This window comes from Anomaloglossus baeobatrachus, chromosome 7, assembly GCF_048569485.1.
Source record: "Anomaloglossus baeobatrachus isolate aAnoBae1 chromosome 7, aAnoBae1.hap1, whole genome shotgun sequence".
NCBI classification, from domain to species: Eukaryota; Metazoa; Chordata; class Amphibia; order Anura; family Aromobatidae; genus Anomaloglossus; species Anomaloglossus baeobatrachus.
Window position 1 is genome coordinate 38,101,896 of NC_134359.1, and position 18,684 is coordinate 38,120,579.

General features: G+C 45.7%; 1 protein-coding gene across 1 annotated transcript in view; it reads left to right on the forward strand.

Moving 5' to 3' along the window:
• The first annotated feature begins 1,204 nt into the window (after positions 1 to 1,204).
• The window catches only part of KCNJ3 (potassium inwardly rectifying channel subfamily J member 3), a 319,662-nt gene continuing 302,182 nt past the window's right edge, over positions 1,205 to 18,684 (forward strand). Inside the window, exon 1 of the mRNA XM_075317231.1 lies at positions 1,205 to 2,790. Within this exon, the coding sequence (XP_075173346.1) occupies positions 2,119 to 2,790 (672 nt within the window). The 5' untranslated portion in view covers positions 1,205 to 2,118. The remainder of the gene's footprint in view (positions 2,791 to 18,684) is intronic.

Sequence of the window (18,684 nt, forward strand, 5' to 3'; positions counted from 1 at the left end):
GGTGGGCGGGATGTTTACGTCCCGCTCATCTCCGCCCCTCCGCTTCTATTGGCCGCCTGCCGTGTGACGTCGCTGTGATACCACACGACCCGCCCCCTTAGGAAGGAGGCGGGTCACCGGCCAGAGCGACGTCGCAGGGCAGGTAAGTGCGCGTGAAGCTGCCGTAGCGATAATGTTCACTACGGCAGCTATCACAAGAGATCGCAGCTGCGATGGGGGGCGGGGACTATCGCGCTCGGCATCGCAGCATTGGCTTGAAATGTCGTAGTGTGCAAAGTACCCCTAAGGTGCTTCAATAGGAACACTATTTTGTATGGGTCGTGTTGGGGGTGTGCCAAAACAAAATTGCTGCTGCATTCTGCGATATATATCCCTTTTTCCTGCTCTTCACAGTTGGGATATATAGTTACATACATAGGTTGATAAACGACCTCGGTCCATCAAGTTCATCCTTCCTCCAACAATTCTACATTTTGTCATTAAGTCACTTATAACTGACAATATTATGCACTGAGGAAATCACCGTCCCTGATATAAAAGCTGTTATAGTATCTGCCATTACTACCTCTTGTGGTAGGGTATTCCACAGTCTGACTGCTCTAACTGTAAAGAACCCCTTCCTATTTAGCTGCCGGAATCGCTTTTCTTCCACTCGCAGTGAGTGCCCCCTGGTCCTTAGTATTGTCTTTGGAAGGAATAAGTCATGATTTTGGTTATTTCTTTTCCAGTAACATAACTAAGAAATGTCCTGGAAGAATTTGCAATAAGATGAAATACCGGTTAGCCATTTACTGTCGCTCGCACACGTACCAAGACATATGCAACTCTCACGGCTCATCCTTGTGTCTTGAGGGTGACAGCTGGGACAGCTTCCTCCAGAGTGGCACTTACACAGTTAAAAATCTCTTCATTTTCCCAGCACTCCTACTCCATGCTCCAGGAGAGTAACAACACACAATATTGGGGGGGGGGGGGGGGGGGGGGGGTCAAACTTGCATCAGCTCTGCAGCACTGAGCACCCTTACATGTTATACAGTGTGTGCATGCTTGCATCATGCTCCAGTGCATGTGATCTCAGCTGTCATCATGCATGCATGCATAGCAGGCAGCGCTCATCAGGCATTGCATGTAGACATCCCTATTGTGTGCTGGGCACTGCAGTCTGGAAGCTCAGTGTATATATATGGGGAGTGGAGAGGAGAGAACAGGAGGAGCTCCAGATCCCTGCAGCTGATCACACACACACACACACATACACTCACATACACCAACACTTGCTCCATTCTCCCTAACACACACTCACCACAATCATGATGATCCTATCACCTCCCCCCAAAAGAAAAAGGACAGGAGCTAATTCAACCTGATCTCAATTCCATGCATGCCATAAGCATCTCCACCAGGGTCTTACAAAAGGACATGAAGCCAAAAGCAGACCCCAACCATCATTAGTGCTATCGTCCCAGGGAGCTTAAAGAGTAGGTGGCTACAAGAAGGCAACCTCAGTGCTCCATCCTCAGATTATTGCAAGCGAAGAACAGTTCTGCTCTGCTGATCTTCGGTTTGGGGGGAGGGGGGAGACTTTGCCTCTGAGATTGCTAGGCTGGACCTCTGCTTGAACTCCTGTGCATTTTGTTGAGTGTTACTTTCCATCCTCGCACCTGATCGGCGACAAGAAACAATCCGGTCGCTTCATCCTTTTATTTTATTTTTTTTTATTATTTTTTTTTATTTTTTTTTTATTTCCTTCTTTCTTCTGCGTGCCAACTTCTAGGCAACGTCAACCCTGCAGGAGATGCTTTGCTGCAGAACCAAAGCCAAAAGGGATGGGGATCTTCTGGGGATGAGATAATGAGATCATTCGTGTTGTCTTTAATAAGGAAGAAATTGATACGCTAAATCAGTTTTGGATCTCGCTTGATAGGAAATCTCAATGGATGTGCATCGATTATGTGGCTTCTAGCCGAGCGTAGGGACCAAGACTTTCCCAGCAATAGAAATCAAAGCTATTGAAGAAATACAAAAAAAGAAGAAAAACCGGAAAAAGGAACTAAAGAAGAAAGTGACACTGATTTTTGCACATCCATTGAATCTGGCTGTTGTTGCTTTTTTCGTATTATGTCTGCACTCCGAAAGAAATTTGGGGACGATTATCAGGTAGTGACCACTTCGTCGAGTGGTACTGGATTTACTCAAGCTGCTCCCAAAAAGAAAAGACAGAGGTTCGTAGAGAAGAACGGCCGATGTAACGTCCAGCATGGCAACCTGGGAAGTGAGACCAGCAGATACCTCTCTGACCTCTTCACCACCCTGGTGGACCTTAAATGGCGTTGGAATCTGTTTATTTTTATTCTGACTTATACAGTGGCTTGGCTTTTTATGGCATCCATGTGGTGGGTCATCGCCTACATGAGAGGGGATCTCAATAAAGCACATGACGAGAACTATACGCCTTGTGTGGCTAATGTCTACAACTTTCCATCGGCCTTTCTCTTCTTCATCGAGACCGAGGCCACCATTGGTTACGGATTCAGGTACATTACTGACAAGTGCCCGGAAGGAATTATCCTGTTTCTTTTCCAGTCCATCTTAGGATCCATCGTCGATGCCTTTTTGATAGGTTGCATGTTCATAAAGATGTCTCAACCCAAAAAGAGAGCCGAAACTTTAATGTTCAGTGAACATGCGGTCATTTCAATGAGAGATGGCAAACTCACCCTGATGTTCAGAGTGGGCAACCTCCGAAACAGCCATATGGTTTCTGCCCAAATTCGCTGTAAATTGCTCAAAGTAAGTATCCATGAATGCATTTATTTGTCTAGAATAATAATAAGAAATTAAATATTGATATTGCTTTGTGTCCTATGTCCACGAGGTTACAAGATTGTCTGTAGGAATGACCACCATAGGTTATGTCCTATGTCCTCCGTGGCTGTGAAGTTACAAGGTTGTCTGTAGGAGTGACCACCAAAGGTTGTGTCCTATGTCCACCATGGCTGAGAGGTTACTAGGTTGTCTGTAGGAATGACCACCATAGGTCATGTCCTATGTCAACCATGGCTGTGAGGTTACAAGGTTGTCTGTAGGAATGACCACCATACGTTGTGTCCTATGTCCACTGTGTGAGGTTACAAGATTGTCAGTATGAATGACCACTATTGGTTGTGTCCTATGTCCACCGTGGCTGTGAGGTTACAAGGTTGTCTGTAGGAATGACCACCAAAGGTTGTGTCCTATGTCCACCGTGGCTGTGAGGTTACAAGGTTGTCTGTAGGAATGACCATCATAGGTTGTGTCCTCTGTCCACCATGGCTGTGCGGTTACAAGGCTTTTTGTCGGAATGACCACCATAGATTGTGTCCTATGTCCACCGTGGCTATGAGGTTACAAGATTGTCTGTAGGAATGACGACCATATGTTGTGTCCCATGTCCACCGTGGCTGTGAGGTTACAAGGTTGTCTGCAGGAATGACCACCATAGGTTGAGTCAAACATGGGTAAGTGGCTTAATCTCTATTCTTATGATTTTCCCACTTACAATTGAATGTTGTATTTTGTAAAATACGACCTAAATCTAATCTTTTACAGAGTGTAAACATGATGGTCACTTTGCTTAGATTAACAAGGATTCTGGCCTGGTTGGGTTGTTTACTTATTTAAGGCAGTTTTTAGGGCTAGCTGCAGGGTGCACAGTACCAGTCTGCTGCTCCAAAAGGCCTGTTTTTTTGCAACTGCTTTTCACCATTAAAGGTTTCTTTTTCCTCGTCAGTAAATTAGTTCCTTATTAATTGTAATGTCCACACAACACACCGTGAAGGTTCGATCAATTTACTTTCTGTGGAGTGTGGATGCAACATAGCAGAAGATAGCCTTGTTATCCCAGTTATTGAGAAGCCATTTCTAGCTGACCTTTACTTGTTCTCCAAAGTTGAGTGATTAAAATTTCCCAGGCAAATGCTTTTACAGTCAGTTTATTATGGACCTGTCATGGTAACGAGATATCCTGATTTATCAACACCTCAGGGGTTAATGCTGTGTGCTACTTTTAAGAAACCTCCCGGTTGATTTTCTTCCTAATCTGAAGACTAAGCCAGGCTGCTCATTTAGTCATTCATTCATCACTGTTAGACCAACAAATATATTTTCTCCTATAACTTTCTTCCATAATGGTCCCCTGGAGTCTCCTTCTTTGTTGGCTGCATTTCGCATGGCCAGACTACAACAGTATTGATTTGTGGTGCCATCCCTGTCATTTATCTTTACCACAATCCATTTTTTCAATTCTGATCATTTCTGTTCAGTATTCGGTTCAGGAAACTACTAATTCGCAATGAACGTTGCAAGCTGTAAGCGGCAGCATGAGGTCAGCTTCAGGGGGCTACGGGCCGGGGGCCTACGGCGAGTCAAATGATCCAAACTAACAGGATCATAGATCTCTATAATGCAATGAGTTTGGGTCATTATATTTGTGGTCTGGCCAGGATTTGTGACCATAATTTGGCCATGTGAGTAAAGCCAAGAGGTTTGAGGGCATCGTACTTCAGCCGAAATATCCGGGATGTTTACGGTTTGGTAAACAGAAACTAGATGACCATAAAACCCTATCCTAATCTTACCTCACTTCTGTAGGACCTCAGGAGGTCCTAATATTGTGATTCTAAAGTGTGCCCTCGTTGGGGGTCATGTAAAGCCCATCTAAGGGTTTCCATCCCCAATAGGTAGCTGTTGGCCAAACAATGCTTTGGATGATTGTTCAGCTGGCAGTTATGTCTCCTGATTCCTCCATACACATGAGTGCCCACTCTTCTGAGCTGTCTTGTATTTTCTACAAGAGAGCTCTTGCCAGACGCTTTGGTGACTTATTCCATCAAAAAAAGAAAGGACTGGCAGTCCAAAATCACACATACCGGATCCTTATCTCCCCCACCATCATCTGTGGGTGACAGTTCGGAAGCTCACATACACATTAGACTTTTGGTGGGTTCAGCTGACGTTAGTCTAATGTGTATGGAGGCCTAAAGACTGTTAGTGTAGGGAATATATGTATCTCGATATAAGGACATGTTGTATAAGGATCATTCTAATCATGTAACATCTGAAAACCAACATTTACAAAATAATTTTACCATTTGCTGACATGGTGCCAAATGTTCTTGTCTTCAAAAACATTGTAGTTTCGCCCACGTGCATGATTCTAATTGGAAACACATTGGGAAGAAAAGGCAATAAAGAGAACTTGTCACCTGATTCATACTGCCCAAACTGATGGCAGCATGAAGAATCATAATTTGGTTGTACGATAGCAGCCAGATTTATTCTTTCCAAAAAGCTCCAGCTTTTCAACAAAAACACAGTATGAAGATCTGGCTGGGGACAGTAGCTAGAGACAAGACTTATCAGGCGCCATCGTTCCAGGGGCTGACTCAGGTGATTGACACGGAGAGACCTTTTGATCAACTGGAGCTGCATGGGGAAAAGCCATTCGGGAGTGATGGTGGACAAGACACCTCTCTCTCTTTGGGTCTTCAAACTATATCCTCTCTGAAAAATTGTAGTGTTTCAAAGAAAAGTATATCTGGCTGCAGTCATGCAGTCAGATTCTGAGTCATGTTTCCCAAGGTTTGGGCATCATGACTCGAATGACAGTTTCCCTTTAAAAGCAGTATAAGATAGGTCACATTGAGAGACACCAATGGTGCCCAACTGACCACTCTGAGTATGAGAGGACTCATCGTGGTGTCCATGTTCTTGGTTGATGGGATCTGTAAAGCCTTCAATGAAGATGCGTACCTAGCCTAAAGTAGGGATGACCAAAATATTATAACCTTTAGAAGCCAGCTGGATTGATGGTTTTCCTTGCCTGGCTGTAAGAACCTTCATAGACCAATAAATCACAACATGATCCACCAGTTATAAATTTCTTGGTAGATAGTGTACATGGCTCCTGGACTTTGTCTTGCTCTGGGATAGGACTAGATGAAAATTTGGGAAGTTGCTGCACAATATTCAGTATGTCACTCGATCTGGCCATGATGTCCGAGTTACCTAACCCAAGATACTTTTGGCTCGTTAAGTCTATGCTACTGGTAATACCAATTGTCATGTAGCTCAGGCCTTAATAATATCTGTTTTCTTTCTTTTTTTTCTAGTTTTTGGATTAAAAAAAATAAAGGGTGATCCAATAATGTTTATATCATTAAGAAAAGTTATCAACTTGACCCCTGGGACACATATCGACAGAATGAAGGACGCATCGTGCAGCCTTGAATGGTTTTGCCGCTCATGTTCCTTTATTTTGATGACCAAAAAGGGATCAAAGCCATCAAAATATTAAGTCTCAAATCTCCTTTTTAAACCTTAAAATCCATAAAAATAGTGGAAGTAAAAAAAAAAATATTCACCCAATGCCACATTGTTTTTACACGTAATGTGGTAAGACTGGATCTCTTAGGATTGACTCTAGCATTGTTAGGAACGTATAGAAATCAGTAAACCTTTTTATCTAAAGAAAACAGCCCCCAAAATCCCGAAATCATCATGATATTACCCATTGACTAATGATAAAATTATCCATAGATATCACAACTTCCATTTTTTGTAATATTTCAGAATCTTTAGAATTTTAGAAAAAAAAGAATGCGAACTTATTTTTGAAAACAATCTTAAATTAAAAAAAACAACCTTAAATTATTTGATAAATGTTTCCAGTATCCAGAAATTGACTTAATCCAACCCAATACAATACGCAGTGGGTTTATTTTGTTCTATATGTTATTATTAGGGATGATCGAATACCTCAAATATTCGGCTTCGCGAATATTTTCCGAATCGGTCACCGCTATTCGACTATTTGCGAATATTCGATGCGCAATGTAAGTCTATGGGAATAACAAGTATTCCAAACTATTCAGGCTTCCCATAGACTTACATTGCGCATCGAATATTCGCATAGCGGCGAGTTATTCGTCGAATGTTCGAGAAGCCGAATATTTGAGTTATTCGATCTTCCCTAGTTATTATTGTCCTAAGGGCTTTATGCCACATAACAGTATATACATCATATCCACAAAGACTTGGCTTGGAAGGGGTCAAGATAATTTGATTGCGAGAAGGACATTCAATTGACATCTTGCAACAGCATGAAAATCTTCACGTCTGTTCTAGAAGCCACCGTGTCACGGATTATTTAACCCTTTCTGTCACATCTGATTTCTCCCGAGGTTCAGGCTACCCTTAAATTTCCAATTAGAGCGGGTCTAGCTACATTTAGCCCTTCTCCTATGTTTATTTTTAGCATTATTTAAGGTTCACCGTTCACATTATGGTTGAAAGATGATCCATGCCTTCCAGTGTATTCTTAAATGAGAAGCAAAGTGGCAGAGAATGTTGATATGCATTGCATCATGGGAAAGGTGGGGGGGTTATTTATTTATTTTTTTATTTTTTTTTTGGGTGGGGAAACGGAATCCTGATTCGTCAGCACTAAGCGTTTTGTCCCTTAAGGCTTTTTTTATTATTATTTTTTTTTTTTTTTATGTTTGCAAGGTTTTGTAAAAATGTGCACATTCCCTGAGTGCTTAATATGCTCAACACACAAATAAATCATTAAGTGCTTGTACACAGTTTGCTTCTTAAGAGCAATAAGCCCTTTTCGTTATTTGCACGGGGAGGTAGCACAATTAGAAGAGCTTTAGAGAACCCTGCTGTCTGTCCATGTTTCAATATACATGGCTTGTTTAATTAGAAAACGAAGGAAGAGAGGTCTCCTGATGCTCTCGGATGGTGGAGGACGAGGATCTGCTACATTAAGGGGATTATTTGCATTTGGGTCCTCGTGGATGCTGCTGTTGTAAAGCTCAGGTTTCCATTCTAACAGATTGTGACGATCGCATCTTTGTTTAGCAAACACCTATGTTTCTTCTTCTGATCAATATGGAACTGAGGAGCCACAGAAGACAAGTTAAAGGAGGTCGGGCAACCAGAACAGAGGAAACACCAGCTTTATGTTGGGCGGTCGACTGTGTGGTACCATGTGGTGGCACCCTCCATATGTTCTTCAGTGGCGTAATTAGAGTTTGATGGGCCCTGGTGCAAAATTTGGACCTAGGCCCCCACACCCACCCCATGTTTTTCAGATGTATGTATATGTATGGATTCATTAAGTATTCTAAATCTTATAAAGACATACACGTTGCCCTCCCCCCTATTATGTAGTAATGTCCCCCATCCTGGTAAATGTCCCCCATCCTGGTCTACCTCCAGGTAAACATATCCGCCATTCTGGTAAATATGTTCCTCATTCTGTTAAATATGTCTTCCATCCTGGTACATATGTCCCCCATCCTGGTATATATGTTCCCATCCTGGTAAATATGTCCCCCATCCTAAGCCCCATCCTGGTATGTATGTCTCTATCATAGGCCCCATCCAGGTAGACATGTCCCCATCCTGTTAAATATCCCCCATTCTGTGACTATCTTGGTAAATATGTCTGCCATTCTGGGCCCATCCTAGTAAATATGGCCCCCATCCTAGGCCCCATCCTGCTATATATGGCCCTCATCTTAGGCCCCATCCTCGTATATATTTATGTCCCCATCCTAAGCGCCATCCTGGTATATATGTCCCCATCCTAGCCTACAACTTGGTATATATGCACTTCATCCTGGTAAAAATGTTCCCCATCCTGTTATATATGTTCCTATCAGGGTATACATTTTCCCCATCCTAGGCCACATCTTGGAATATATGTACCCATCTATGACCACATCCTGGAAAAAACATCCCTCCCCCTGTCCCCCTGGTTTATATGTCTCCAACCTTGTTCCCTCCTGGTATATATGTCCCCATCCTAGGCCCCATTTGTGTATATATGTATCTATATATATAATTGCCTTATTCTGTCTGTCTGTCTGTCTGTCTGTCTGTCTATCTGTCTGTCTGTCATGCTCCAAAATTGTGTCCTTACGGTGACACAAAGCTGATTGGCCGCTGGGCTCGCCATGGCCCCGCCCCCCCCACGGATTGGCCGCTCGCCCAGGCTGCGCCCCCACACGGATTGGCCAGCCGCTCGCCCAGGCTCCGCCCCCCCACAGATTGGCCTCTCGCCCCGGCACCCTGCAGGCATTGGCAATTCGGCCACGCCCCACCCCGCCCCCCTCACGCAATGCACGCTAGCTCTGGCCCCGCCCCCTCCCTCCCCCCGCGCATTCCCCGAACTGACACGGCTGTCACGGAGGTGAGTACTGTAGGCTGGGAGAGGGAGGCTGATGCTGGGGGAGGCTGGAAGGAGAGAGGCTGATGCTGGGGGAGGCTGGAAGAAGAGAGGCTGATGCTGGGGGAGGCTGGGAGGAGAGAGGCTGATGCTGGGGAAGGCTGGGAGGAGAGAGGCTGATGCTGGGGACAGAGAGGAGAGGCTGATGCTGGGAGGAGAGAGGCTGATGCTGGGATGAGAGAGGCTGATGCTGGGAGGAGAGAGGCTGATGCTGGGGGAGGCTGGGAGGGGGGGGCTGATGCTGGGCGAGGCTGGGACGAGGGAGGCTGATGCTGGTGGAGGCTGATGCTTGGGGAGGCTGATGCTGGGGGAGGCTGGAAGGAGAGAGGCTGATGCTGGTGGAGGCTGATGCTTGGGGAGGCTGATGCTGGGGGAGACTGGGAGGGGAAGGCTGATGCTGAGGGAGGCTGGGAGGGGGAGGCTGGGAGGAAGGAGGCTGGGAGGAGAGAGGCTGATCCTGGGGAAGGCTGGGAACGGGAGGCTGATGCTGAGGGAGGCTGGAAGGAGAGAGGCTGATGCTGGGGGAGGCTGGAAGGAGAGAGGCTGATGCTGGTGGAGGCTGATGCTTGGGGAGGCTGATGCTGGGGGAGACTGGGAGCGGAAGGCTGATGCTGAGGGAGGCTGGGAGGGGGAGGCTGGGAGGAAGGAGGCTGGGAGGAGAGAGGCTGATCCTGGGGAAGGCTGGGAAGGGGAGGCTGATGCTGAGGGAGGCTGGAAGGAGAGAGGCTGATGCTGGGGGAGGCTGGAAGGAGAGAGGCTGAGGCTGGGAGGAGAGAGGCTGATGCTGGGGAAGGCTGATGCTGAGGGAGGCTGGGAGGGGAAAGCTGATGCTGGGGAAGGCTGGGAGGACGGAGGCTGGGAGGAGAGAGGCTGATCCTGGGGAAGGCTGGGAGAGGGAGGCTGATGCTGGAGGAGGCTGGAAGATAACAGAGAGCACAAAGAGAGAGGTGTTCAATGCCGCGCCAATGGATCACTCCAGATGATGTTCAGATCAGTGTCACTTTATTGTTATTCAGGTCAACGCGTTTCTGGGGCTTCTGCCCCCTTCATCAGGACCACCAGAAAAAGACACAACATCCAATTGGATTGGATGTTGTGTCTTTTTCTGGTGGTCCTGATGAAGGGGGCAGAAGCCCCAGAAACGCGTTGACCTGAATAACAATAAAGTGACACTGATCTGAACATCATCTGGAGTGATCCATTGGCGCGGCATTGAACACCTCTCTCTTGTGCTCTCTGTTATCTACCGTATTGGTGGCTGCAGCCTTGGATTGTGTGATATATGCGAATATAGTAGTTGTGGCTTCTCACAACCACTTTTGGTGAGTAGGTTTACTCCCCCACCCCCACCCCTCACATATTGGGGTAAGACCCTATGCGCTTGTTTGTCCACAGCTATTTTCGGAGGAGGCTGGAAGGAGAGAGGCTGATGCTGGCGGAGGCTGATGCTGGGGGAGGCTGGAAGGAGAGAGGCTGATGCTGGTGGAGGCTGATGCTTGGGGAGGCTGGGAGAGGGAGGCTGATGCTGAGAGAGGCTGGGAGGAGGGAGGCTGGGAGAGGTAGGCTGAGAGAAGAGAGGCTGATGCTGGGGGAGGCTGATGCTGGGGGAGGCTGGGAGAGGGAGGCTGATGCTGGGGGAGGGTGGGAGGAGGGAGGCTGGGAGGAGAGAGGCTTATGCTGGGGAAGGCTGGGAGGAGAGAGGCTGATGCTGGGGACAGAGAGGAGAGGCTGATGCTGGGAGGAGAGAGGCTGATGCTAGGATGAGAGAGGCTGATGCTGGGAGGAGAGAGGCTGATGCTGGGAGGAGAGAGGCTGATGCTGGGGGCAGAGAAGCTGATGCTGGGGGCAGAGAGGCTGATGCTGGTGCAGCATGGGGGATGGAGCACGATGGGGGGGTGCGCAGCATCGGGGATGGAGCATGATGGGGGGGTGCGCAGCATCGGGGATGGAGCACGATGGGGAGTGCGGAGGATGGCGGATGGAGCACGTTTGGGAGTGCGCAGCATAGCGGATGGAGCACGTTTGGGAGTGCGCAGCATGGCGGATGGAGCACGTTTGGGAGTGCGCAGCATGGGAGATGGAGCACGATGGGGGGTGCGCAGCATAGGGGATGGAGCACGATGGGGAGTGCGCTGCATGGGGGATGGAGCACGATGGGGAGTGCGCTGCATGGGGGATGGAGCACGTTTGGGAGTGCGCACCTCCCCCCAACACACACACACACACACACACGCGCGCACTGCACAACACACCACACACCACACACACACACACTGGGAACCACAAACAACTGCCCTACACAGACACCCACACATACAGACAACGCTGCACACACACAACATCCAACACACAAACACCGCGGCACACACAAATATACGCACATACCGCACAACACACACATTGCACAAAACATACCTCCCCCCAAAACACACCACACACACACAAACCGCGCAACACACACACAACGCTACAGACACACAGCGCTCCACAAACAACGCAACACACGCAACACACATACAACACCGCTCTCACCCCCCGTCACACCCAGACAACACCCAGAACATGTACAGCCCCTACACAAACACTTGGTAACTACACACAACAACATCTATATATATATATATATATAACAAAAATCATACATGAACTACACAATACGTAAATTCTAGAATACCCGATGCGTAGAATCGGGCCACCTTCTAGTATATATATATATATATATATATATATATATATATACAGTTAGGTCCAGAAATATTGGACAGTGACACAAGTTTTGTTATTTTAGCTGTTTACAAAAACATGTTCAGAAATACAATTATATATATAATATGGGCTGAAAGTGCACACTCCCAGCTGCAATATGAGAGTTTTCACATCCAAATCGGAGAAAGGGTTTAGGAATCATAGCTCTGTAATGCATAGCCTCCTCTTTTTCAAGGGACCAAAAGTAATTGGACAAGGGACTCTAAGGGCTGCAATTAACTCTGAAGGCGTCTCCCTCATTAACCTGTAATCAATGAAGTTGTTAAAAGGTCTGGGGTTGATTACAGGTGTGTGGTTTTGCATTTGGAAGCTGTTGCTGTGACTAGACAACATGCGGTCTAAGGAACTCTCAATTGAGGCGAAGCAGAACATCCTGAGGCTGAAAAAAAAGAAAAAATCCATCAGAGAGATAGCAGACATGCTTGGAGTAGCAAAATCAGCAGTCGGGTACATTCTGAGAAAAAAGGAATTGACTGGTGAGCTTGGGAACTCAAAAAGGCCTGGGCGTCCACGGATGACAACAGTGGTGGATGATCGCCGCATACTTTCTTTGGTGAAGAAGAACCCGTTCACAACATCAACTGAAGTCCAGAACACTCTCAGTGAAGTAGGTGTATCTGTCTCTAAGTCAACTGTAAAGAGAAGACTCCATGAAAGTAAATACAAAGGGTTCACATCTAGATGCAAACCATTCATCAATTCCAAAAATAGACAGGCCAGAGTTAAATTTGCTGAAAAACACCTCATGAAGCCAGCTCAGTTCTGGAAAAGTATTCTATGGACAGATGAGACCAAGATCAACCTGTACCAGAATGATGGGAAGAAAAAAGTTTGGAGAAGAAAGGGAACGGCACATGGTCCAAGGCACACCACATCCTCTGTAAAACATGGTGGAGGCAACGTGATGGCATGGGCATGCATGGCTTTCAATGGCACTGGGTCACTTGTGTTTATTGATGACATAACAGCAGACAAGAGTAGCCGGATGAATTCTGAAGTGTACCGGGATATACTTTCAGCCCAGAATCAGCCAAATGCCGCAAAGTTGATCGGACGGCGCTTCATAGTACAGATGGACAATGACCCCAAGCATACAGCCAAAGCTACCCAGGAGTTCATGAGTGCAAAAAAGTGGAACATTCTGCAATGGCCAAGTCAATCACCAGATCTTAACCCAATTGAGCATGGATTTCACTTGCTCAAATCCAGACTTAAGACGGAAAGACCCACAAACAAGCAAGACCTGAAGGCTGCGGCTGTAAAGGCCTGGCAAAGCATTAAGAAGAAGTAAACCCAGCGTTTGGTGATGTCCATGGGTTCTAGACTTAAGGCAGTGATTGCCTCCAAAGGATACGCAACAAAATATTGAAAATAAAAATATTTTGTTTGGGTTTGGTTTATTTGTCCAATTACTTTTGACCTCCTAAAATGTGGAGTGTTTGTAAAGAAATGTGACAATTCCTACAATTTCTATCAGATATTTTTGTTCAAACCTTCAAATTAAACGTTACAATCTGCACTTGAATTCTGTTGTAGAGGTTTCATTTCAAATCCAATGTGGTGGCATGCAGAGCCCAACTCGCCAAAATTGTGTCACTGTCCAAATATTTCTGGACCTAACTGTATATATGTATATATACAGTATATATATATATATATACAGTATATATATATATATATATATATATATATCTCCTTCCTAGTAAAAATGTCCCTCATCCTGGTATATATATTCCCATCCGGGTATACATTTTCTGCAAGATAGGCCACGTCCTGATATATATAACCCCATCCTGGTAAAAATGTCCCTCATCCTGGTATGCGGTATATGTTCCTATCCTGGCACCCTCCTGGTATATGTCCCCATCTTAAGCCCCTGCTGGTATATATGTCGGCTTCCTAGGATATATGTTTCCATCCTGGGCCCCTCCTGGTATATATGTCTCCCTCCTGATATATCTGTCCTCCTCCTGGTAAATATATCTCCATTCCATCTCTCCCCCACAAAAAAACCCTAAATATTTTACTCACAATCCCTGGCTCCCATGCTGTGTGTTGTCCTCTGTAGTCAGCGCACAGTGGCTGGCAGCTGACATCGTTGTACATACTATGACGTCACTGTCATGTGCTGCATTCAGTCACAGGGACGCCGATATCAGCTACCCTCTGGCCACTGTTCGGCCGGCAGCGTGTATCTCAGTGCAGGGAAGGTTAAGTCTAGAATGTATGGGCTCCTACCAGGTTAGAGGGCATGACCGGCTTGGTTGGTGGGTATGACGATGTTTCCTCCCGTCTACTATAATTATGAAGGAGGGGGGCTTTTTTTTTTTTGCAACAAAATTGACTGTAGCTCCTGCATGGTGTGAACATGCAGTATCCTAATGGTGCTGTATACCAATATTACGAGTTTCAGTATACACAATATATCATTACTGTGCTGTGAACGATGTGTGCGATCTCTGCAAAAACTTTTTTCCTTGACTGTCATTTCTTCTTAATATAACATGGACACAAATGGCAGAGCAATGGAAATCTGTGTGAGCGGGGCTGTACTTACTCCTACCACAATGGTCCCACTAGGCTAGGTTCATACAGGGCCATAAAAGCAACAGTAGAAGTATTCAGGTCACATTCATTTTCTGAAAAATTCTCACAGATCAAATATACAAAAATATTTCCAACCACATGGATTGTGCACTGAGCGACCATTGCTCCTTTCATTGTAGCCTCATGAGTATTTTCCAGGGAAATGGAGACATTGTGTTGCAATTTTTTATATATTTCCAGAAAGAATACCAGAGGAACAACACATTATAGAGTATAAAGGCAGGATGCTGCAAAATTCTTGTTTTCAGAGGAATGCAAGAATTTACTAAACAAGCAAGCCATGACAGGAGGGAATACTTAGGTAAGGCCTTAAATACAGTATTATCACTAGGGCAGGTCTTAGGGAGTTGTATTGGTTAAGCAGTATTATTGAAGTTCCACCCTACCCATAGCACAGTGTATCAGTTAACAAGCACTCCCCTTGATGTCCTATACTAAATATAACATAGTGTATCAGTTAAAGACCACCCAGGCTCTACACTAAGCATAAAACAATGTTAACTACTGCCCATGAGGTCTATCACTAAGCATATCATAGTGTATCAGCTAAGCACCACCCATGAGGCCCCACACTAAGCATAACACAATGTTAAGCACTGCCCATGAGGTTCAACACTAAGCATAACATAGTGTATCAGTTACGCACCACCCATGAGGCCCCACACTAAGCATAACAATGTTAAGCACTGCCAATAAGGTCCAACACTAAGCATAACACAGTATATCAGTTACGCACCACCCATGAGGCCCTATACTAAGCATAACAATGTTAAGCACTGCCAATAAGGTCCATCACTAAGCATAACATAGTGTATCAGTTACGCACCACCCATGAGGCCTCATACTAAGCATAACATAATGTTAAGCACTGTCCATGAGGTTCATCACTAAGCATAACACAGTATATCAGTTACGCACAACCCATGAGGCCCCACACTAAGCATAACACAATGTTAAGCACTGCCCATGAGGGCCATCACTAAGCATAACACAGTATATCAGTTACACACCACCCATGAGGCCTCATACTAAGCATAACACAATGTTAAGCACTGCCCATGAGGTCCATCACTAAGCATAACACAGTATAATAGTTACACACCACCCATGAGGCCTCATACTAAGCATAACACAATGTTAAGCACTGCCCATGAGGTCCATCACTAAGCATAACACAGTATAATAGTTACACACCACCCATGAGGCTTCATACTAAGCATAACATAATGTTAAGCACTGGCAATAAGGTCCAACACTAAGCATAACACAGTATATCAGTTACGCACCACCCATGAGACCCCATACTAAGCATAACAATGTTAAGCACTGCCAATAAGATCCATCACTAAGCATAACACAGTGTATCAGTTACGCACCACCCATGAGGCCCCATACTAACCATAAAACAATGTTAAGCACTGCCCATGAGGTCCATCACTAAGCATAACAGTATATCAGTTACGCACCACCCATGAGGCCCTACACTAAGCATAACACAATGTTAAGCACTGCCCATGAGTTCCAACACTAAGCATAACACAGTGTATCATCTAAGCATTACCCATGAGGCCCCACACTAAGAATAAAACAATGTTAAGCACTGCACATGAGGTCCATCACTAAGCATAACACAGTGTATCAATTAAGCACCACCCATAAGGCCCCACTCTAAGCATAACATAATGTTAAGCACTGCCCATGAGGTCCAATACTAAGCATAACACAATGTATCAGTTAAGCATCACCCATGAGGCCCCACACTAAGCATAACACAATGTTAAGCACTGCCCATGAGGTGCACTGCCCATGAGATCCAACACTAAGCATAGCAAGGTGTATCAGTTAAGCACCACCCATGAGGCCCCACACTAAGCATAACACAATGTTACACACTCCCCACAAGGTCCAACATTAAGCATAACACAGTATATCAGTTAAGCAGCACCCATGAGGCCCCACACTAAGCATGATACAGTGTATAAGTTAAAGGGGATATCAAGGACTTTGTTAAAAAAAAGTACCTAAGCACTAACAGGCCGGCAACTACCTACCTGCCTGTTATGCCTGTTGCCATTCTTTACCCGCACACAGTGGTCATAGACCACTCCTATAGTTCTGTTGACATCACATCAACAAAATGGCGGCTTCTTTTCCGCTCTGTTCTGTTGACAGGGCAGGATTGCTGACGTCATGCTAATTGACAGCCGGCTACCCCAGTCAACAAAGCAGTGCGGAACAGAAGTTTGCCATTCTGTTGATGTGACATCAGTAGAAGCAGCTGAGTTGCCAGCAGGAGCAGTCTGTGATCAGTCTGTGCCGGCAAATAAAGGTGACAGGTACAACAGGTGGGTAGATAACAACTCCCTGTCTGTTAGTACTTAGGCACTTTTTTTTTAACAAAGTCCAGAATATCCCCTTTAAGCACCAACCATGAGACCCCACACTAAGCATAACAAAGTTTATTAGTTAAGCACTGCCCATGAGGCCCCACACTAATCACAGCACATTAGATCACTTAGGCACTGCCCATGAGGCCCCACACTAATTACAGAACAGTAGATTATATAAGCACTGCCCATGAGGTGTCACACTAATTACAGCACATTAGATCACTTAGGCACTGCCCATGAGGTACCACACTAATCACAGTACATTAGATCACTTAGGCACTGCCCATGAGGCCCATCAGTAATCACAGCACAGTAGATCGCTTAGGCATCGCCCATGAGGCCCCACACTAATCACAGCACAGTAGATTGCTTAGGCATCGCCCATGAGGCCCCACACTAATCACAGCACAGTAGATTAGTTAAGCACTGCCCATGAGGTCCCACACTAATCACAGCACAGTAGATTGCTTAGGCATTGCCCATGAGTCCCCACACTAATCACAGCACAGTAGATTAGTTAAGCACTGCCCATGAGGCCCCACACTAATCACACCACAGTTGATTAGTTAAGCACTGCCCATGAGGCCCCACACTAATCACAGCACAGTAGATTAGTTAAGCACTGCCCATGAGGCCCCACACTAATCACAGCACAGTAGATTAGTTAAGCACTGCCCATGAAGTCCCACACTAATCACAGCACAGTAGATTGCTTAGGCATTGCCCATGAGGCCCCATACTAATCACAGCACAGTAGATTAGTTAAGCACTGCCCATGAGGTCCCACACTAATCACAGCACAGTAGATTGCTTAGGCATTGCCCATGAGTCCCCACACTAATCACAGCACAGTAGATTAGTTAAGCACTGCCCATGAGGTCCCACACTAATCACAGCACAGTAGATTAGTTAAGCACTGCCCATGAGGTGCCACACTAATCATAGCAGATTAGATCACTTAGGCACTGCCCATGAGGTGCCACACTAATCACAGCACAGTAGATTAATTAAGCACTGCCCATGAGGTGCCACACTAATCACAGCACATTAGATCACTTAGGCACTGCCCATGAGGTCCAACACTAATCACAGCACAGTAGATTAATTAAAAACTGCCCATGAGGCGCCACACTAATCACAGCACATTAGATCACTTAGGCACAGCCCATGAGGCTCCACACTAATCACAGCACATTAGATTAGTTAAGCACTGCCCATGAGGTCCCACACTAATCACAGCACAGTAGATTGCTTAGGCATTGCCCATGAGTCCCCACACTAATCACAGCACAGTAGATTAGTTAAGCACTGCCCATGAGGTCCCACACTAATCACAGCACAGTAGATTAGTTAAGCACTGCCCATGAGGTGCCACACTAATCATAGCAGATTAGATCACTGAGGCACTGCCCATGAGGTGCCACACTAATCACAGCACAGTAGATTAATTAAGCACTGCCCATGAGGTGCCACACTAATCACAGCACATTAGATCACTTAGGCACTGCCCATGAGGTCCAACACTAATCACAGCACAGTAGATTAATTAAAAACTGCCCATGAGGCGCCACACTAATCACAGCACATTAGATCACTTAGGCACAGCCCATGAGGCTCCACACTAATCACAGCACATTAGATCACTTA